General features: G+C 45.1%; 1 protein-coding gene across 21 annotated transcripts in view; it reads right to left on the bottom strand.

Annotated features, from left to right (window-relative positions):
* The window catches only part of CADPS (calcium dependent secretion activator), a 471,836-nt gene that overhangs the window by 178,047 nt on the left and 270,291 nt on the right, over nucleotides 1-23,498 (bottom strand). For all 21 annotated transcript variants that reach the window (XM_070776392.1, XM_070776396.1, XM_070776397.1 and 18 more), the window contains exons 7-8: nucleotides 10,198-10,309; nucleotides 2,070-2,209 (exon numbers count right to left, since the gene is read on the bottom strand). In XM_070776392.1, the coding sequence (XP_070632493.1) occupies nucleotides 2,070-2,209; nucleotides 10,198-10,309 (252 nt within the window). The remainder of the gene's footprint in view (nucleotides 1-2,069; nucleotides 2,210-10,197; nucleotides 10,310-23,498) is intronic.

Here is a 23,498-nt window from a genome sequence, read left to right as displayed (position 1 = left end):
TAGTTTTTAAATGGCAGCTTAGTAAACTGAAATAGCTGTGGAGCCCATCAGAAGTGAGTTACAGACTTCTCCTGTCATCCATAAGCTCAAGATGGCCTGAAACATGTTAATAATTCTATAAATGCATCAAGAGAAAAATTACTTAACCCAGATTGGTTAGAGAAACGAAGAGAGTGTAAGAAACAGGAATTTGTCTGATGAGGAAAGGGATATGTGTGTCAAGTGTTTGCAGTGGGGATGAAAGAACAGAGTGTTTATAAAATTCCTAGTTCAGAGCTTCAAAGGGGCCTAGAAAGTGGGGTGAGCTACTGATCTTTTTAAGGAAGTTTTTTTTTTTTGAAGCATGTTTAAGGACAGATATATTCATTCATATTCTCTTTTTTGTCTACTTTATCCTCTTCACTTTGCCCTTATCACCTCCATACTGCTCACTCATGTTCGTGTTCCTTTAGCAAATACTTACCAAGTATTTATGAGACAATGTCTGCTTCAGACCCATAATCTGTTTCTGGGTGCCATAGGAACCCAACAGAATTCTCAAATCCTTTGTCTTAAAAGTAGGATGTTTATATTGAACAAGAAGAGATTTTAGGGAGAAATCCCATTTAACATTTTGGGAATAAGCGCCAGGAATATGAGAAGGAGGAAAAGCTGACCTCAGAAACATATCACAAACATTTTCATGCGTTGCTAATGTAACTGAAGCAAAACTGGATGCCCTTCATGATGGACGGCTGAAAAAGGACAGAGCATATACAGAGCCCTGGCTCACTCCCCTACAGCCTTTACACGGCCACAGGCAGAAGAGCTTTGCCAAAATCCCACCTCACACTCTAGGAATAGTCTGGCCACCAGATAATGCCATGGAAATTCCTCAAATCTAAGCCAGAGCCCAGGTTCAGTACCTGGTCCTTAGTTTGTGGGAGCCCTTTGCTTGATCTGACTCCCTCCAATGCCCTGGCTGGTAAGTATCTATCTTTCCCTCAAATCCTGAGCCTTCTCTGTTCCCTAGAGTCTGGAAGCACCAAGACCAGAGTAATGCTCTTCACGCGGATCACAGGCTGCCGTGGTCTGCTCAGTTGCTGGGATGTGAACCGCCTATCCTGACCACACTGCTGGACCTCTCATCCCTCTGGATCTCTCATGGGCTTCTGTTTAAATCTATCCTAACCAGTGGCCAGTCCCTGGTATATGGTTTATGAATTCCCCAAATATTTAGCACATAACCAAGCGTCAATTTTCGTGTCAGTTTTACCACTTGAAGCAGAATGACAGCTGGTTGGCTGTGGTACGTGCAGAATCCTTGGAAAACAACCCACTCCCTTTCATTGGTTAAGCATTGCCCTCATCAGAGTTAAATGGCCCAACTCCTTTCTAAGTGATCACATTTTCTGAGCTTGTGGGGTCCAAGCAATTTAGCTTTGGGTGATAGTGCTCAATATAAACCCACGTGTCAATAAACATTTTCTGTACAAACCACTGGTTTGATCTATAAAATAGAACCACATTTTATCTATTTTTTTAATCGTACTTGAAATTACTTTATTGGTCATTCCTCTCAAATCTTAAGAAACTTAAGACAAATTTTCCACTTTGTGGTTAATTTAAATGCTATGCTACACACTAAAACTGATTCAATGTGAATTGATTGTTTGAAGGTTGCCTAAGGCAACTGCCCACACATCCCGGATGTGGCTGTTAATGAAAGTGTAAGTGCGTGTGTCGGAGAGTCAGAAAGATCTACATGCCTTTAAGAAGGTCTGTGAAGCCAGTAAAACCTCATAAACCAGAATCACCCAGCCTGGGCCTGGGAAGGTTTTGAATTGCACTGGAAATTTTTTTAGAAAAGGAGAAAGAAACAACTATCCTGAGAGTGTAGCAAAAATGCAAATACAATAATCATAAGGATTAAGGAAGTCTATAGTAAATATCACAGTCATGAATTTTAATAATCTCTCATATATTTCTTTATATTTTCTTCCATGTCATTCTCCAAAGATCAACTTTTTTTTTTTTTTTTTAATAAAGAAATGAATGAAGAGATTACCCCTCAGAGAAGGAGCACTTACCCAGAATGCTTCATATTCTGAGGTTTGTCCATTCGGACAGCGAGTTTGATTTTGAGGTCTTGATCGGGGCAGTTTTTGGAGACTGTCATTTTGTGCCACTCTGACTGTTTGGGGCTGTTGGGTGTGGGATGGAGAATAACCTGCAGGGAAAAAAGACAACCACCTTAGCCAGAAAATAGGAACACAATATGGATATGTTTTCACAGATGAGAAACTTTACTGCTGAGAAGTGAGGGTCTTTACCCATGCCCTATGGCCAGCAGGAAGGCAATTAAGGCTTAAACATCAGACTCAAATCCAAGGATCCACCTACCAACCACGGCTGACTGGTGCCATGCAGCCTGGCCTGAGAACAGAAGTGGCATTCTCGGCTTTCTTCTCTCTCTCCCTGGCTAATTCTGAAAGGGCAGGGATCACAATTTCTGTGATCATGCTTTTGAGTAAAGCAACAGAGAACTAAGAATGTACTCCACACATTACTCTCCTCAAAGACGGCTGCATAAAAGAAAGAAACACCCTTCTATAGCAGAGAGAACATCTATTCCTTTCCCCATTCTTCAGGATTTCTTCTGCTATTTCGAGAGGAGAAATCCCTTTAGGGTTGCAGGGAAAGACGGAAGGGACATGATTTGATGGGACAGGCTTAGAGTCCCACATTTCAACCTGGATGTGACATCACACAGCACCCAACTCTGTCCTGGCCTAGAGGGAAGCACACACAGCTTGAAGAAGGACAGGCTCTGAGGAAAGGCCTGTCACCAGGGTGCTTCAGAGATGACAAAGTGACTTGGGTCTTCCGTCCCAGCTCTCATTGTCACAGATGCCGTAAGTGAAGCCAGAAGGGGACCCACTTCTCCTGTAAATCCACTTTTGCATGATACGACAAAAGAGTTCTCACTCAGGAGCTACCTGGGGTCTAGGGAATACACATTCAAGAGGAGTGAAGTATTTGGAAAACCCCCTAAACGAAGGGAATGTGAACCAAATATAGGCATGACAAAAGCTGGGCCTCTGCTTCTGGGATGGAAGAGTGCCCCGGTTTGGTGCATGCTGTTCGGACTGTTTTCAAAGCCTCTCTTTTCTCCAGGCGCAGTAAAGGCAGCCCCTTGCAGTGTGCAGGAGGACGAGGGAGGAGGCAGTCAGAGTCTCAGGGCTGGACACTCCAGCCTTCCAGAGGCTGTGTCGGCCTCTGTGCAGTCATGCAGGCTTGGCCTGCACTTGGAGGGTTGGAGCACACAGCTTCCTGTGGGACTGAGGAGCAAGAGTTCGGAGCGGAATAGGAGATAGCAGCAGGAAAATAAAATCAGCCCACTTTGATGTGTCTTGCCTGCTGATTTTTGACCCCTTCTGATTCTAGGCCTGACCCTTTTTTTAATCCACTCAGTTCTGTCTTTCTGATGAAACAGAATGTGTACCTTCTTGATAACTCCAACATTTGAGTCCTTTTAAGGTCTAATGGCAGAAAGTCAAGAGGAACTAAAAAGCCTCTTGATGAAAGTGAAAGAGGAGAGTAAAAAAATTGGCTTAAAGCTCACCATTCAGAAAACTAAGATCATGGCATCTGGCCCCATCACTTCAAGGGAAATAGATGGGGAAACAGTGGAAACAGTGTCAGACTTTATTTTTTGGGGCTCCAAAATCACTGCAGATGGTGATTGCAGCCATGAAATTAAAAGACACTTACTCCTTGGAAGGAAAGTTATGACCAAGCTAGATAGCCTATTAAAAAGCAGAGTTACTACTTTGCCAACAAAGGTCCGTCTAGTCAAGGCTATGGTTTTTCCAGTGGTCATGTATGGATGTGAGAGTTGGACTGTGAAGAGAGTTGAGTGCTGAAGAATTGATGCTTTTGAACTGTGGTGCTGGAGAAGACTCTTGAGAGTCCCTTGGACTGCAAGAAGATCCAACCAGTCCATCCTAAAGACCAGTCCTAGGTGTTCATTGGAAGGACGGATGCTGAGGCTGAAATTCCAATACTTTGGCCACCTCATGTGAAGAGTTGACTCACTGGAAAAGACCCTGATGCTGGGAGGGACTGGGGGCAGGAGAAGGGGATGATAGAGGATGAGATGGCTGGATGGCATCACCGACTCGATGTACATGAGTTTGGGTGAACTCCGGGAGTTGGTGATGGACAGGGAGGCCTCACGTGCTGTGATTCATGGGGTTGCAAAGAGTTGGACACGACTGAGTGACTGAACTGAACTGAACTGAACTGAAGGTCTAATGACCTGATTAAAATACAAGAAGGCTTGATTTTTCAAAACTGAGGCTGCCAACATTTTTGGATCATTACAGACTTCAGTAAAAATTTTTTAAGCAAGTAGCCAAAATCCTGTAAATAGATTACTAGTAATATAAAAACTAATATAAATGTATATAAAATATATATCCATGTATGTTTTACATGCTGTATCTTTACTTTATATTAATACTGCATTACATATATTTTAAAACATGCACAAACAGAAGTTTTTAAAAGAAGGGTTAAAGATTAAAAAAAAAACAACTTCTGTTTTGATTTTTTATTTTATTCATTTTTTTGACATTGCCATCCTTGCAGGATCTCAGTTCCCTGACTGGGTATTGAACCTGTGCCCCTGCAATGGAAGCACAGACCACCAGGGAAGTACTCTCAAACTCTAGTTTTAAACAACTTGCTAATGCTGGTGGCTCTGTACTATCATTAGCTATCTGTGTAAAGGTAATGCAAGGCTCACTGTTAGTGATACCAGATGTCAATCCGTGGTTCAAGAGGACTTACTGGAAAATTTGATACTGTTTTGATGGACATCCACACTGGCATTGTTTTTATCTCATGACATGGATGGCAGAACTCTTCATTAGCAGGACTCATGTCACCTCCACCGTTTTCACATTTTTTTGCCAGACTTGTAATACCAGTATCATCTGTAAATCATAGGTCTTCTGTAGTAATCTTTTTGGTCATTTGCTCATTTTGTGAGGGCTGATTTAGCTGAAATTTCTATCACAAAATGTTATCAGCTCTCTTACCTGGCACTAGGGAACTGTAGCATGCCTTGGGCCACTGGAAGGAAACAAGTCAGTCACAGTGCCACTGGGTTGTAGAGATCTCTCATTATCTCTCAAGATAACGCCTGTCCCTCTAGGCCACCTCCATCAGGTTCCACATCCTGATTCCCCAGACTGTGGAGGTAGAGAGCGGGCCCTGCTGATCTTGGTGAAGCTGACCTTATCAGCTGTGCTCATTTGGCCCAAGAGGTGATGAGTTGGGAAACAGGAAGGGGAGGAGCTGATAAGGGAAACACCACCAGGGCCAGAACAGCAGCAGGTAAGGCCCAGGGCCTCCTTCGGCTTCTGCTCATTTGGCAAAATCGAAACGGGCACTGTGTACCCAGAGCTCATTAACAGGCCATCCACCATATGGATCCTGGGCACATTTCCCACTGGCAATATGCTGTCCATTCGCTGACACAAATGGCCACAGATCATCACTGTCCGCTCTACAAAGGCTTCTTCCCGTTTGATCACTCCCTGGGGAGACCTCATCTCTAGGGTGGATGGCGAGATGAGGTCACTGCAGTCCTCCTCCATCTTCACCCCCACCCTGCCATGTGCCTGACAGGCTGCCAAACCCTTTGTAAGTGTCAGCCCCACTGAATTATTAGGGTCCTTCTGGGGGCACATGAGCACACAAGAGTCCTGAGTAGTCCAGACACCTCATCTAGACATTCCAGGCTGCTAATCAAGCACTTTGTCATCTCAGCCACGGTCCATGTGTGCTGTGCTTTGATGTGGTCATGCTGATGTGGGAACACACGCCATCCTGAGCAGTAAGCTGCATGCCAGCCGGCCCCAGCTTCCCTACATTACCTGGGCATCCAGACAGATCCTTCTGGTGGATGGCTTTACCCTCAGCCTTTACCCGGCTGATCCCCTCCAACACTTAGCCTGTAAGTCTCTCCTGATCTCTGCATTCTCCTGGGTCAGTGTTTCTGCTCCTCAGACTAGAATATATCCCCTTGCTATCTGTTCCCTAGGTATCTTTCTCTAGCAGAGCACTCACCACACAACACTGTAATTTCTGTTTTTTTGTCTCCATCCCTTACATTTTCTGAGGTTATGGACTTTTTCCTGTCATTCCTGTTTGCTCTGTGCATGGCACAAATGACCAGACATGGCAGGCCTGCAATCCTATTTGATGAATGTGTTTGACAGAACTGCAGTGTTGGCAAGAGTGTGGGCAGACAGACATTCCCTCATGCCTTTTGAGAATTATAAATTGGGGTATACTCTTTGGGGCCTCCCAGTTGGTATTAATGGTAAAGAATCTGCCTGCCAATGCAGGAGACCAAGGAACACGGGTTGGATACCTGGGTTGGGAAAATCCCCTGGAGTAGGAAGTCACAATCCACTCCAGTGTTCCTGCTTGGAAAATTTCATGGACAGAGAAGTCTGGTGGGCTATAGTTAGTGGGGCAACAAAGAGTCAGGCACAACTGAGCGACTGAGCACATACACTCTTTAGGGGACAATCTGGTAGTATCTTTCAAATTTCAATTTTCAAACAGCAAGGTAGTTTTTTGAAATTTATCCTATTTATGTACACAAACATGGAAAGAAATAAACTTAAGGTAATTCACAGAGGCATTGTTTATATAGCCAGAGAGTGGAGACAATCTAAATAAATACATGTGCATAGTGTATGTGGCTATGAAAACAAGAGGGAAGTCAGTATGTGGTGATACAGATTAATCTCCAAATATCCTGGTGTTTCAAGCATAGTGTGGAGCAATATATATCCAACTACGTTCTTTTTCTCTCTTTTTTTAAAGAGAGATATATTCAAATATGTTTGTCCAGACTAAGTTTGTACTTCCTAAGAATATCTGGGGAAGAACACACAACACATCAAAAACAAGGTTTTTCTCTGGTAAAAGATACTAAAGTTAGGTGGGTGGGTTCATCCATTTTCATTATATATCCATTTAGATTATTTTTTTTTTTTTAGTATATGAATGAGCTACTTTTTAGTTAGCAAGACTAATAAAAATGAAACATAAAAACACAAATAGAACCAATGAAATACTACTACATGAAGGAACATAGCACTAGAATCTTGGAATGTGGCTGTGTCCTGACAAACTTGGGAAGAATCAACACATAGAAACACTTATTCAAGGGGTCCAAGGAATCTTCCCCAAACTCCCCTCCCATCCAGTCCCACCATCCAGGGGGAGGGGAGTTTGGGGGAGAAGGGCTACATGTGCGTGTATGGCTGGGTCTCTGCTGTGCGCCTGAACCCACCACAATGCTGTTAACTGGCTCTGTCTGCCTGCTCAGTCACTAAGTCGTGACTGACTCTTTGTGACCCCAGGGACTGTATGTGCAGCCCACCACGCTCCTCTGTCCATGGGATTTCCCAGGCAAGAATACTAGAGTGGTTGCTATTTCCTTCTCCAGAGGATCTTCCTGACTCAAGGACTGAACCTGTATCTCCTGCATTGGTAGGTGCATACTTTACCACTGAGTCACCTGGGAAGCACCATTAATTGGCTATTTGTTATTGTAGTTCAGTTGCTAAGTTGTGTTTGACTCTGCAACCTCATGGACTGCACAGCTTCACTCTGCAGCATACCAGGTTCCTCTGTCCTCCACTATCTCCCAGAGTTTGCTCAAATTCATGTCCACTGAGTGGGTGATGCTATCTAACCATCTCATCCTCTGCTGCCCCTTGTTAAAAAGACCACTTCTGTCACCCAGCTGCCGCCTGTGGAGGTGCTGCCAGCAGAGGGCGCCCGCCCCACCAGCACTAGGGCCAGGCAGGCCAGCTCCACTGCAAGGGGGGAAGTTTCTTTGGCAGGAAGGAAGAGTAAACTGCTATCTGGCAGAATCTGTAATGAGACTGGAGGGGAGTATAATTTGTTAAGAGATTAATGGCTGTGAGGGGCTGTGGCAAACTCACGGTCTTCACCCCAACAGCAGAGGAGTTTTATTTTTGCATAAGAACAAAATGGTGTAGTAAAGCTAGCCCTAGAGATGAGGTGACATCATTCCTGGCACCTTCTCCCTAGGGTTCAGATGAAGCGTCAGTGAGGGGCTGTGGCCTGGCCAGCAGGAAACGCCCAACAGTGTACGGGTCCCGAATGAGCGGGTGGCCGTGTGTGCGTGCTCGTGCACGCACCGGAGGAGCCTGCCTTCCATGGCAAGCGGTTTTCTCATCTATAAAGTAAAAGGCTTTGACTAGACCAGTGGGTTTTAACTTTTCTGAGCGGAAACTGTTTTAGGAAGCTGGCAAACACTTGGATTAGCAAGCATGACTACGTCCCCCGCTCCAATGTCTGTAAACAATTTCAAGGGGCTCCTGAGGCCCATGGAATGGGCTCAGGTTGATGCCTCCTGAACTTGAGTCTACTAACACTATTATCCTAGGTCTCTGAGACACTCATGATTCCTGATTCGAGTCTTCATGGAGAAAGAAAGGTCTGAAGAAAAAGAAAAGACAGGCTCCTTCCCCTACCCTGTGTGTCTCTTTCCCTAGGGATGGAAATGAGTATCTGTCATTTCACAAAGAAAACAGGTAAACCTCTTCTTATTTTAATCCCCCTTCTTTGGTGTGTATGTGGGGGAGAGGTCTTTTTGCTATCAGTCTTGTTTACTTTTTGCCTTATTTCCATCTGTGGTCCAAGTCCTAGTAATATGATTCTATATAGTTCTATAGATGAAAACCAGTTAAAGGAAATGAAAAAACAAAGGTACGGAAAAGAAAGTCTGGTTAAAGTCTTCTTCCTGGTGCTCTTCGGCGCGTGTACCGTATGCACGCCTTGAGGTATTCCGTCCCTATCCTACAGAGATGATGTGTCAGAGGCTCAGAGAGGTGAAATGTCTTGGTTTGTGTCACACAGCTGTCAGAAGGGATTATGCATTCAACCAATGCAAATGAAATTTACTAAGAGTCTACGTGCTGGGCTCTAGGTATAGGTATAGGGTGGTGAACAAAACACTGTCCAGTTTCATGCTCATGGTCTCTCTCTTGCAGTGGGAAGAGGGATGACGGCAGGGGCAAAAAGCGGGTAGGGGATTGAGAGGTACAACTACTATATATAAAATAAATAATACACAAGGGTACACTGTACACCATAAGGAATATATCCAGTATTTTATGATAATTGTCAGTTTGAGTATAATCTATGAAAATACTGAATAACCATGCTGTAAACCTGAAACACAATATTGTAGGCTGACTACACTCTAATTTTTTTTAAAGGACAAAATTGCTTTCTATCTCCTTGGAATTTTTACAGTCCAGTTGGGGAGACAGAAGCCAAAATTTCTGGAAATTCTCTCAGTGATAAATTCTGCGGGCTGTGAACAGGGAAGGAACTGAGTGGGTAAAGGAAGGAGGACGGGCAGCCCACAAAGGGCTCTCCGAGGAGGCGGCGTCATTTATTAGAGAAGCAAGCAGCCTCTGGGAGGGCTGGGTGGTGGGAAGAGGGTCCCAGGCAGAGAGAAAACCTCCTGAGATGAGAAGGAACTTGGTGTGCGTGAGGGACTAACATCTGGCCAGTGATGCCAGTGCACCTGGATGAGGGGCGGGGTGACAGAAAATGAGGCGGAGGGGGAGGTGGGCAGAGGCCAGATCACACACATCTCTGCATTGTGCTACAGCTCTGATTTCACTATGGAGTCACGGAAGCACTTTAGGCCATCAAGGAACAAAGTCAACTGGAGTTCTGAAAATACTAGCTGTTTGGTGCACAGTCAGTCAATAGCGGAGATGAAAGAAGAAATTATTCATAAAAGAAATGATTCAAGTAAGAATTATTATCTCAGTGGTACTCACAGGGATTGGTACCACCCCTTGAGATGTTTCAGACACGTGGGGGGCATTTTTTGGTGGACAAAACAGTCGGTGCTGGCCTCTGCTGGTAATGAACGGGCGGGACCCAGGATACTAATCATCCAGCCACAAGTGAGCTATTTCTCTGTAATGACGAATCATCCTGCATTCCACCTGACTGTTGAATACTCCCATCAGATAGGAACGAAGGTAGAAAACACTGCTGATAATCAACTGAGTATAAATCCTAAATCTTTTCCTACATGTATTCTCTAAGTGTGTTTGCATTTTTGCAGGGAGCACTTACCCGTCCCAGCTCCTTGTCCTCCAAGGCCAGGACTCCTGTGCTCTCCGTGAACAGCTTCACCTTCACAGCGGGCAGTGCGTGGGTTGTAGAGAAGTCACCCTGGGTGCCCCAGCTGTGGACAGAATCAGAGAGGTCATCGTGGAGCCCCCCACTGTGACAATGCTCAACTTAGCCCTGCCTTCTTCTTGGGCTGGGTGAACACAGGGTTAACCCCAGGCATCATCACTGGCTGTCACATCCCTCTTCCCTCCCCTCCCAAGCTGCCAGAATGACAAAAAGTGTTAATTAACTTGTTAGACAAATGCAAGACAGATGCTCAGAAAGTTGCCAGGGGTCTTCACAGAGCGCTAGAAGGAATCACTTGGAATTAGCATGAAATCAAGTTGGTGAGAACTTTGTCCCACGCACTTGCTTTCCCCACAAACTACTCCAGGGTAACTGCTAACATTTCCTTGTAGCCTATGAATCAATCCCTAGTTCTTGGAAACTGCTGCTCTAGATTTTGAGACGGCGCTTCCTCTGGCTGGAGCTAACATACGACTTTACAATGAGACCTCACTAGTAGTGGGGAGGGAGGGAGTCCTATTTCCACTGACATTCACAGATATGTTGACTAGAGCAATGGCTGGAGCTCAGCACTGCTAAAGAGGAATGAAGGTGGAAGAATGTGATGAGGGAAACCCCCTTCCCCACTCACCAATCTCTGGGAACCATAGTGGATCTCCCGAGAGGGGAGCCCCTGGCTTGCCTGGCATCTGCCAGTCTGGGTTGACATGAGCCCCTAACATGCCCCTGACATGTGACCTTTTCATTCATTCGCATGATTCTCACAGAGCCACTTCCATCCACTCTGTACCTGAAATAGCGTGATCTTCTTAAAGTGCTGAGTGGATTACACCGAGCTGCTGCCCTAAACCCTTCCGTGGAACCTGCTCCATTGCACTGGGGGCCATCCAGACCCCTGGTACGGTCTCCCTGTCAGCCACCAGAGGGTCATGGGCTCTTCATCATGCTTCCTCCAGGCTGTTGCCTGCACGGCTCCCTCTGCTGGCAGTGCTTCTCTCCACCATACCCCTCACCTGGTTAACTCCTCAGGGCTCAGCTTAAATAACTTTCCCAGAGACCATGTCCCTTGAACTCCCAGTCTCAATTGGTTCCAGTGTTAAACTCTCTTGAACGTACTGTTTAATTTTCTATCCTAAGAATCACAGATTTGTAATGACTGATTTACTGTGGTGAACATTTAGTAACTAGATCCTCTCGTATTCTGTAAGCTCCATAAATGCATGAGTGTGTATTTTGTTTATCTTGCATCACCACAGGACTTAGCACACACAAAAAACTTAACAAATATTTGTTGAATAAATAAATTATGCAAATATATATTCTTTTACAGAATTAGGAAATGGGAATAGATATAATTTTGTACAGAAACGTTTCTCAGTTTGCCTATGTAACGGTCAATTTCCATATTATGGATTACTCACTGAACATTATTTTTAATGACTGTAATATTATAGATGCATCATAATTTATTTAACCATTGCTGTATTTCTGAGATTGGGTTGGACATTACTTTTTAACTTCATTTCTGTGTATTTCCTTGGGAATCAGGGAGTTAGATGGGAGATCATTTCTTCATTCATTCATCAACAAACACGGTAGTGCTCCTACAATGTTGTGGGGACTGTGCTCAACAATGATGACTTTCACGGCTTGGAAGTGATCGTCCATTTCCAAACTGCTTTCCACACAGGTGGTGACTATCCTCCTACCATATGGGACTACTACTACTACTAAGTCACTTCAGTCGTGTCCGACTCTGTGCGACCCCATAGACGGCAGCCCACCAGGCTCCCCCGTCCCTGGGATTCTCCAGGCAAAAACACTGGAGTGGGTTGCCATTTCCTTCTCCAATGCATGAAAGTGAAAAGTGAAAGTGAGGTCACTCAGTCATGTCCGACCCTCAGCGGCCCCATGGACTGCAGCCTTCCAGGCTTCTCCGTCCATGGGATTTTCCAGGCAAGAGTACTGGAGTGGGGTGCCATTGCCTTCTCCAAGGACAGCGCAAATCACAAGGCTTTTGCCTCCTCTGGGTATCCCTGTTCTTTTTTTCATCTGGCCAATTTTGTCATCCTTGTTTTCATGGGCATTTCTGTGGTAAATAGCTGGCTTGACTATGTTACTCCATGTTTGCTGGCTGTTTGTATTTCTTCATTTGTAAATGATGGAACCCTGGCTTCTAATCTCATGGTTGTACACAATAGGCTAAATCTCACTAACTTAACTCAAAACCATGAGGTACCTAGAGAGCTGGCAAGAGAGCAAAAAATGGAGACAAGGGGATGTCCAGCTCCACGGGGATCCAAGTGTTTGAGAACCACTGACGAAACACCATAGTCACAGAGAGAAAGGCAGAGGACATGAAGAGGACATGAGACAGGACAAGCAGCAACAGGTGAAATGCAACAGCAAAACGTGAGATGTTTAGATGGAAGCACCTCATTTTGGTCATCAGCTACTGCAGCTCCTCCCAAGCTCCTAAGATGGGGAGCTTCTGTCCCAGCAAAGGCAACATGACAAGGCGTTAGGTTTTGAACCCAACATTCTTCATTCAAATCCTGTTAAGTCACTGACAAACTGTAGGACTTGGGCGAGTCAATGTCCCTGAGCTTCAGTTTTCTTAGTGATAAAATAACACAATTTCAGAGACCAGTTATAAACAGTAAATGGCAGCAGGCTTGGGACAGGGTAAGAGCCCCTCAAACTCTACCTACCTTCCTTCCGCAAATAAGGATACACAGATGTATTCTAGAAACCATGACACTCGCTGATCTTCTGCATTATTCATTCAACATATATGTATTAAGCTCTTATTAAGTATCTGACCCTTTGCTGAACAAACAAGAGGGACTTTACCCTTCCTACTACACAAGGTAAAAAGTTCATACTGTGCCTATTTCAAAGATGAGAAAACTAAGAACTTGAGGATCTTGTCCATTTTATTCCAGTGAACTGTGATCAGTTTGGGCTGGAACCCAAATCTCTTAATTCCCATTTATAGCTCTTGCTGCTATTAATGTTATATTCAATAACAAGCACTATTAACAGTTTTGCAGTGATCATTACTATTTATGTTAATTGTGCTATGAATTTCTTTGGGCATTTATCATGCTTAGTCAAGGAAATAAGGAAGATTCCTGCTGGAAACCAAAAGTGTTCTAAAATGAGGTACTCTATTACGGTCACAAAGAGGCCTTGATCCCAGGTCCCTGGGCATTCCTCACACTGGATCCCTGGGACACTGTCCTGGACACTGGTGTGTAAGGATTTTTCTGGCCTGTTCGGTGGGCACAAACCCAGTCTGCCTGGACCCCTGGTGCCACCCAAGGCTGCTCAGCTCATGAGGCATTCAACATGACTCAGACCGTGGGGCACGGCAAGGTCTCTGAGACCTCATCAGCTGGATGGAGTTCAAGCTACTGGAGGCTGTCCTGACAACTCTGTCCCTTTGACCAGTGATTTCCTTTCCCTTCCACCAGGCCTGCAGCTGTGCCCCTGGCTTCCTACCATGGCCCTTGGCTCACCTCAGGTTGCTTGGTTGCTACAGACTCCCAGCTTATCCCCCAGATTTCAAAATGGTGACCCGGCCCAGTGGAGCAGGAAAAAAGAGAAAGCCCTCAGTGTAATCAGGACTAGCTATGTTATTTCCAGGGTCTGGCGCAAAATGAAAATGTGGGCTTTTTGTTCAAAAGGCAGGAAAAAGTGCTAAAGACACTAAAATATAGTGTTTTCCTTTCTCTGAGTATTTCCTCTGTTCAAACACATGCGTGTTATTCCATAAGACCCCACTTAACTGACTCAAGGTCAAAGATAAAAGAATTAAGAATTTCAAGACAGGAATGAAGAGCATGGATGATACCAAATGTCTGCGTGTGGGGCCTGCGCAGCCACAGGGGTCAGAAGCTCATGAATCAGGCTCTGAGCCCAAGTCCACCCAGTCTGTTTAGTGTGGTCAGAGAACGTGTGATGGTGGTGGTCAGCGGGAAGGTCGTCACAGTCACAAGACTCTGTGAAAACTACTCCCAGCTCCTTTCCGCAATGCTTCCTATTAGGAGGTGCCCCAAGGAGATTTACTTATCAGCACCTTCCCTGCCCCTCTCCCCTCTGGGAAAAAAGTCATGGAAATGTTCACTCTGTTTTTTTCCAACCATGGAAAAGACCTGAATATAACAAAAACAGCTCATATTTCCTGAGAGCTTAGTATGTGCTGGTCACACATTCCTATGGTCAAATGTGTATTTTTATCTTTTTAAGCCCCCTTGGCCATCCTGTGAAATGCTTATAATGATCTCCTCCCTAGTGACAGATGAGGAAACTGAGGCTCAGAGGGGACAGTAATGTGTCCAAGGTCACAGCGAGCAAATGCATTCTGGCTCCACCACCCAAACTTTTAGCCATGTGGCCAAGCTGCCTTCCTCCCAAACGCCACCAACTTACTCCTTGGTGTCGGGATCCTGTTAACATCAACTACCTCTGTAACTCAAAGGCCGAGTTCTGTTTCGGAAAGGATGAGACCACTCTGAATTTATTTCACATGCTCAATATGCTTCACAGAGTGCTACATACCCTGCAGACAAATCAATCAGTGGTGGAACCTGGTCTTTTTGGTGGAGCCAAACATTGATAAATGAATCTGTTTCTCATGGTTGCCTTCTTCTCTACTCATTTCTTTTCCTTTGTTGAGAACTGACTGTGGCTATTAAGATGAATACCTCTTCTCAGAGCTTCACAGGCCTGAAATAAAATTCCACTCTGATTGGAAAAGACCAGAAGTTGATAGTATTTATGGCAAGCAGCAGTTGGGAAGGTTAACCAAGTTCTCCCTGAACACAGGGTACATAAACTCAAGTGGGTGAGGTGGCCCTCTTCTGAGGTCTTATCACACCTGCTACTGCACTCACACTGTACAACCAGCTCACAAAAGCACTAAAAACAGTCGCCAATTGAGTGCTTATTTTGCCAGGTTCTGGGCTGAGCTCTCTTCATGGATTATCTCATTTAATCCTTCTGACAGTTCTGTAAGGCATATCCTATAATTATTGCCACTTGATCAGTGCAGAAACTATGACTTGGAGAGGTTAAGTAACTCGGCCAGGGTTTCAGGCTATCCCAGAACTGGGCTTCAAACTCAGAGTTTCTGATCATAAAGCCCAGGCATCATAGAGCTTGACCGCTTCTCCATGACTCACTAAGCTGTGTTAAAATTGATAATCATCTGTGTGTCTAGCTCCCTCTCTAGATGAATATCTTGGGGCAAGGAGCATGACTTTTTTTTTTTTTTTAAATCTACTGTACCAAACACAAGGCCCAACATACAACAAACATTTGTTTAATGACTAGGAAGATGTGACAAATTCAGAAGAGTCATGTCACCAGATTCAGGGGATTTTTGAAAAGATCAGACACAGGAGATACCCAAGGGTGTGACTGCCTCCTTTAAGCCAAAGAGAGGGCTTTATCTCCTTGAAGACTTGTTGGAGCACCAACACTCTGAAATGTAATACAGTGTCTGGGAACATGAAGGGGGGACCCAAAAGACGTAGCAGCAAGGACAGCACTCTGATGAGCAAGGAGCAGGTCTTTGAAGGTCAAGAGTGGTTAGCTCACAAGGCCAAGGCCTGGAAGCAATGTGGGTGCCGACAGTATAATGTTGGAAAGTGTCACCAAGTTACCAAATGAACTACTGTCATTACTTTTGGTCTTTTCAACCAGAAGCAACACAAGCAGAGACTGTGCAAATGCAATCACTCACAGTGGCGCCTCCAAATATGAAGGAACGTGTACCGAGACATGTATGTTCACTCCAAATCAAATACCTTTTGCAAGAGGGTGGAGAACAAACAGAAGAACAGCTGAAGAAACTATATGTGCCTTGGTGTTGGATGAAGCTCTGACTTCCATTGCTTAGGACGCAGACCTGTACTTTGCCCTCCTGTATTTAGAGAACACTTGCTGAATGTCTACCATGTACAAATCACTTTGCAAGGTGCTGCTGTGGATCCAAAGATGAATGAGGTGTCAGTGCTGCTCTTACAGATGTTATATTCTACTTAGGGCGATGTCATGTCCAGAAATGACAACAGTTGTTGTGTGTGAGTTGGAGCCTCGCCTTTCACATCTGTAACTGGGTTAAGAACAGTACTGATCCTAGAGGGTGGATGGAAGGATAAGTAGCAGATAAGCTATTTGCATATACAGTGTTCAACTCAATATCCAGCTCATGGAAAGCACCAAAAAAAAGTAAGCCTTCCATGTTAGGATTACAGACCACGGGTAAACTAAAGTCTATGGGCTAACTACCTGCTTATGTATGGCTGATGGACTAAAAGTGGTTTTTACATTTTCAAGTGGCTAAAAATAATCTAAAGAAGAGTTATATTTTGGGACACATGAAAATTAGATGAAATTCAAATTTCATTGCCCTACAATAAAGTTTTATTAGGACACAGCTACACTCATCCATTTACAAATAGCCTTCTGCACTTCAAAAGCAGAGGTGAGTAGTTACGACAGAGACCTTATGGTCAACAAGCTTCAAGTATTTACTTTCTGGTTCTGTACTGAAAACGTTTGCTGACCCCTCCAACACACAGTTCAATCACCAGCTCAGTCTAACGGAAATGTTTTATCTTCATTAGCAGATTAGGAGTATGCTCACCAGAGCACATCCACAGAGATAAACTTGTAAACACACACTTACAAGGAGAGCTCGCCCCATGGTGCTTCAGCGTGCTGCGTGGAATCCTTCCCCGAGCTCTCGCTGGGGCTCTTGGTGTACAGGAAACCTGGGGATTGGGTATCACCGTGTTTCAGACACGTGGTGTCCAAATGCTGCTTTCAGATCCACTTGAGCTGGCTGAGTCATTCAGCCACACTACATCATTATTAATATCAAATAATAAACAAGAGTAGCAGATAATTCATATTTGAGGAAGGATGGAGATGACTTTTAAAGTCACAGCACGTTATTTTTCCAAACCTGTTTCACAGCATTGCTGCTTTGAAAATGAACGCTTTGATCTGGGATGGGGTAGAAAAGGGGAGAGGGATGTGCTAGGATGGAGGAAGGGAGGAATCTACGGGCAAAGCCACCTTCTACTATGTGCTCAGAGAGCATCTGCTCCATCTCAGTCCCATCTCTGTTTACTATTTAAAGCCTCTTATTTGCGGAAGCCTCCTCAGACCATATGTTATCAACAAATGTTGCTAATCAAATACACACAGTAATTTTCATTAGAATTTCCCCCACCCCCCTCATGAACAAAAAACAACATTTGCCACAAAGGGAATATACCTCCCAAAATGACAGTAAACATCCACTGCAAACCTCTGACAACAGAATGATATTTATGAATGCGTATGTGAGTAAGCCAAGAACACACCCATGTTAGGCAATTAAGGACCCTTGGAGAATAGGATTTTGTGCAGTTTGGTGTTGGGGGGGGAATGATGTCATTAGTTGCCATGGCAATGCTCAGCATAAGGCCATCATTCATGCCACGGAGACTAGATTTGCATTTATTCAAGGTACAGGGCTCATGCAAGCTGGGTGTTAGATTGGTGTGGTTCGTAAAATTAACTGTGGGCTTTAACAAGGGAGAAGTGTCATTTCAGGGAATGAAAGTCCCTTGGTCCTGTTGCTAAGAGGGATAAAGTTATTAATTGCCTGGAGACAACTACATTAAAATCTTTTGGCCTGCCTTTCAAGGCAGACGGCGTGCTACTCTACATCGAGCAAATCAATTGCACCACCATGATGTGTTTCATGCAAGCTAATTGATAGGATGTGACTCGGGGCCTTTAATGGACTAAAGCTAAACTCCCTCTTGCCTACACAAATGAGGTGTCTGCTTTGTAGAAATTGGGTTGTCCAGGAGGCAGAGGGATGGAGGCTCCAATCTGCCTACCTGACATTTCCACTGGAACAGTTCCTCTCCAGCAATCAGAAATCCAATGTGTCCAAACTTCAGCTTTAACTTTCTCCCCTCAAATCTGTCCCACTAAGGCATCCCCAGCGTAGTCAAAGGAACTGCCAGTAACTCAGAAAAGAAAGGTCAGAAGTGCCAGAAAGAGGGTGGATGAGTGGACAGTTAGAACTTTACCAAGAAGCAATTAATTACCCGCACTTCTTTATTTGGTTTCTTGTCTGTCTCCTCCTGCAAGAATGTAAACTCCCCCAAGGGCAGGGTTCGTGCTTGTGTACCCACGATGTCTAAGGATGGCTGTATCCCTAACACCGAGCACAGCGCCTGGCACGTGGTGCATGTCCAGTAAGCATTTCCTGAAGGAATGGATTCAATGAATTGTGACTTTATTCACACTCATATGCACATTTGGAGATGAGATTCAAGTTGAAAGAGAAATTTAACAATGTTGGGTTCACCTGGACTTACATTCTTTGGCAAAGTGAAAGAGGAAGTACAGGAAAATTCTTTACCAAAAACTTTATAAGAGTGGGGACCAAGCCCATCACTGTGGCAGTCCAGCGTTTAGCTCTGCCCACTGAAGAAGGAACACTCGATAAATGCCTGGTGAATGAAGGCCAGAGGAGATAAGAGTACAAAGATCTGCCTATCAATCCTAGTTTTCTCATTAGCTATGTGATCTTGGACAAACCTTTGGACAAACAATTTACTTATCTCTATAATAAGGGCAGGGAGACTAATATTTTTTCATCCTAAAGATAAGAGCCTGGCTATATGATTTTGAGCATTTCCTTCTGATTCCTTAGAGTTTTCATCTCTCTGTTTATATTACCCTCTTGTTCTTGTATGTTATCTACTTTTTTTTCTTTTTGCTATTAGAGACCTTAGTATTTTAATCATAGTTGATTTAAATCTCCAGTCTGATAATTTCAACATCTTTACCATATCCGAGCTTCATTCTGATCCTTGCTCGGTCTCTTCGAATTGTGTTTTGTATCTTCTCATCATTTTTGTTGAAAGTGACGTACTAAGTACATGGAACCCCATGTGGATCCAGGAGCAATTTCTTTTCCCAGTCTTTGCTCCAGTAGGCTGTGATTCTGTCTGTCTGTCTCTCTAAATTTGGGTACAGTGGTTTTCCCTGTGACTTAAATTCCTTGATGGATCTAAGGAGAGCTGCTGATTTTCTGTTTGTTCAGCCTTTTTATTATTTTGACAACAAAACCCATGCCTTCCAAGCTCTCTACATTCCAGACTAGAAACCAGAAATCCATTAAAGCCTGGCTCTGTCAAGATCCTATCTAGCCGTTAGAATCGAGGCTGCATTCCTTATTGGAAGCTGACTCATAAGAAAATATATAGGTGGTCAAAAAGAATCTCAATGGGAAACCCAAGGCTGGAGTTAAGTAAGAGAATGGTGTGGGATTAGCGTGGATGGGGTGGCATGCAGTGCTGGTGCAGTGGGGTGGCGTGAGCCTGGGGCTGGGAGTCATGGGGTTGCAGGGCTGGGAGGACATGTCAAGGGCTAAATCACGAAGATGACAATACCTCATATGACTTGAGTGTCAGGGTTGGAGTTTGTGGTGTGGAATAAAGATATCCTCTATCATGATGAAAGGGGGTGAGTTTCTGTCATTTGAAATGATGGCTGTCTACCCATTCTGAAGTTCTCCTGCATCTCTATCACCTAGCTGTCTTTCTCTATCTGTTTATTCTAAGGTCCTACGGACCATTAGAAAAAGTGAACTGTTCACTGCATGGTAGACACCAAAAAGATGCCTGCAGGAGCCTGCCGAGAATATGTTCATTCACTTTCTTCTCTCTGTGACTCAGCCAACCGACCCTTATTTAACTCCCCACACTATGCTTTTTCCTATAATTGCTCTGGTAACCTGAGCTGGTTATTTGGGTTGCAACCTGTGATTCTCATAGTAGCTAGGAGGGCCTGTGTCTTTAGAACTTGAACCTACCTTAGGACACCTTGCAGCTTCCAGAAGATTTACAGGTATACAGTCAGAGAGACTAACGCTGTCAGAAAACCTGGCCAGGGGAATTACAAAATGCATGGCAAACCCCTTCGCACTCCGAGGTGGTTCCACTAAGAACCTGAACCCGATGATGAAAAACAACTAGGAGGGACAGAGCAACAGACCGAGTTGACTGGGGCCCTGACGACCACTGCGGCCAAGCTCCTTGTTTACAAATGAGGAAGCCGGAGCAGTGGGGATGAGTTTTGAAGTCAGACTGTTTAATTCCTATCATTTCACAGTTAATTATATCAGGCAAATGAGTTTGTCTCTCAGAGCTCAGTTTTCGTGTCTATAAAATGGGCACATTATGACTGTCTACCTAGAGCGCTTCCTATCTGCCTGTCCCCCAATTAAATGAGAGAAGCACTGACAGCTGGCATTATCTATGGAGTTCAGGATTAAGAGAGCAGGCCCGAGAGTCTAGCAACCTGGGTTCTACACCAGCTGAGCCACTGAGTGGCGATCTGAGTGACCTTAAAGAGCTGACTGAATGTCTGTGGCCTCCATTTTCTTACCTGTAAAATGAGGACATTAATAATGCTTCCCACTTAGCATCCCCTTGTTAGAATTAGGTGAGAAAAATGCTTCCCAGTCTAGTCATCAATAAGACCTCCACAATTATTTAGGACATCTCAGAAACACACAACAGCACTCCAACTGCCAGCAGCAGAATCAAACATCAGGTTATGAGCTGACCTTGCAAGTGTTTTCAAAACCATCTGGGCGATGACTTTTGTGTTTTCTCAGCCTGGAGACGATAAAATTGGGACTTGAATTTCGGTTGATTATGTTGGCAGCAATGGCACAGGACTGAGAGCTGAAAATGCACTGTCATTTTCTCAAGACTTCCTTTTCTCAGGAAGGGCCGGAAACACTTCCTCTTACCCCGACCCTGTATATCATCCTTCTCTGGCTTTCTCTTGACCCTGGGGTGGGGGGCAGTGTATCAGACTATTATTCAAAGGGATTCACTGTACCCTGCCTTCTCCAGGAGAAAAGCTTTCTTCCCCCACTGGTGTTGAGTTTGTCCAGTGATTACTTGCCCTGGCCTCCTTCTGGGCACAGTATATAATCCCCAAATTTGACTTTGAAATTGCCCAGGTGACTTTCCTGGGCCAATGGGGTATTAGCAGATGTGATGGAAGCAAGGGCTGGAAATGTGCTTGAATGGTTGGGCTTATTCTCCTGAGCCTCCGTCATCATTGTGAGTAGAGTTTCCTCCAGGTAGCTCTGGACCTTCAATCTGGATCCCACAGTGATCTACCTGGAGCAGGACTGAGCCCAACCCAGAGAGAGGAGCCAAGGCCAACCAGACCCACAGCTGAAGCAGAGCCACCCAGCTGAGCTTGGTATGAACTGGCTAACCCCCAAGCAATATGCACAAGCTGCTGCTGCTGCTAAGTCACTTCAGCCGTGTCCGACTCTGTGCGACCCCACAGACAGCAGCCCACCAGGCTCCCTTGTACCTGGGATTCTCCAAGCAAGAACACTGGAGTGGGTTGCCATTTCCTTCTCCAGTGCATGAAAGTGAAAAGTCAAAGTGATGTCGCTCAGTCGTGTCCGACTCCTAGCGACCCCATGGACTGCAGCCTACCAGGCTCCTCTGAGCATGGGATTTTCCAGGCAAGAGTACTGGAGTGGGGTGCCATTGCCTTCTAAGAATATGCACATAAGTGAACGAAATAAATGACTGTTTTTAGCTATTGAGTTTTGAGATAGTCTGTTACATGGCAACAGATCACTGATAGAGTGCCTTCATCTAATGCTGAATCACATCATCCTTGTTCTATTCTATGTCATATAAAATGGTCTGAAGCCCTCAGCTAGGACAGCACACATGGGAGACCTCACACACATCTCATAGTCCTTTCATATTATTAAAAAGTCTATTGCAGTCACTCAATAAATACCCGTCTAAAAACTTTGTTGCTTTGAAAAAAAATAGTTCCCAGCTCATATGTCCTCATAAAACCACTCTGTCTGCCAGTGTTAAATGAGGCTGTCTCTCCACAGTGTAAGAACTAGACTCAGGCCTGAGTGTGCTGGTGAAGGCTGCCACAGGCACTGACCAGGTCCCCTAGGGAGCAGGAGGGTCAGACACTTCCCAAGCCTGAGGCAGGCAGCCCCTGTCTCTCACATCACCTGTGGTCAAGCGCTCCCAGGGGAAGACTTAACCACATCAAAGGCATTCCATTATTAAGCCTCCCACATGGAAGGCGATGAGCATCAAGCCAACCTCAGCGACACTTGAGTGCCCCCAACATTTGCAGCTCTGTCTGAGTGGGCACCCGAGCTGTGGAGGGCACACAGAGGCAGCACTGGGGGTTCAGGGATGGCCATTGGGAGCATCGGCTGCCCTCCAAGCGCCAGTCTCTTCCCGTGAGACCTCCCAGCAGCCTTTGATAGATAGAGGGGACTGTGGGAGCTATTGTTGGCTTTGCTTCCCTGGGCTGGGTTCCCATCATCCCACAGAGGGGAATCTCCGAGGACACCATTGTGAGCCGTGCTTGTCTCGTCCCCCCAGGGACTGGCTGGTGGATCTGTTCTTTTTTCTCTCTGTTTCACATTTGTGAGGAACCACCGGGAGTGGTCATGAATGCCAGGAGTCTTAGAGGGAAACATTGAATAGGCCAGCTGGCCAAATGCCCTTCAGTAAGGACTGAGGTGTTGTCTTAGAGCACTGGGAAGACTGCTCTCGAGATCAAGTGTGATGGCACAGGTCCAGAGTGAAGCCAGAGACTTGTTCCTGAAAAGTGACAAATCTCATTTGTAGAGAAATATCACTACCACTCAACCATCCAAGGTGAACTGACGCTGTCTTGCTGCTAAGTCACTTCAGTTGTGTCCAACTCTGTGCGACCCCACAGACGGCAGCCCACCAGGCCCCCGCCAGTCCCTGGGATTCTCCAGGCAAGAACACTGGAGTGGGTTGCCATTTCCTTCTCCAATGCATGAAAGTAAAAAGTGAAAGTGATGTCGCTCAGTCGTGTCCGACTCTTAGCGACCCCATGGACTGCAGCCCACCAGGCTCCTCTGTCTATGGGGTTTTCCAGGCAAGAGGACTGGAGTGGGGTGCCACTGCCTTTGGGGTGAAAACATTGCCTATGTTCCCACGCAAGTCTGGCTCTCCTTGCGCTGACCACAGGGGTCCTCCCAGAGCCCAGCTACAGTAATTTTGGAACTCCCACCCACACAGATATTAAACATACTGAAAGGACTCCTCCAGACCATCTTGCCAAAAACATACACAAAGCCGAATGAAAGCTGGATTGACTTGCCATCG

Source organism: Bos indicus, chromosome 22 (assembly GCF_029378745.1).
Source record: "Bos indicus isolate NIAB-ARS_2022 breed Sahiwal x Tharparkar chromosome 22, NIAB-ARS_B.indTharparkar_mat_pri_1.0, whole genome shotgun sequence".
NCBI classification, from domain to species: Eukaryota; Metazoa; Chordata; class Mammalia; order Artiodactyla; family Bovidae; genus Bos; species Bos indicus.
Note: the sequence above shows the minus strand (reverse complement) of the source record. Positions and strands in the feature narration are given on the sequence as shown.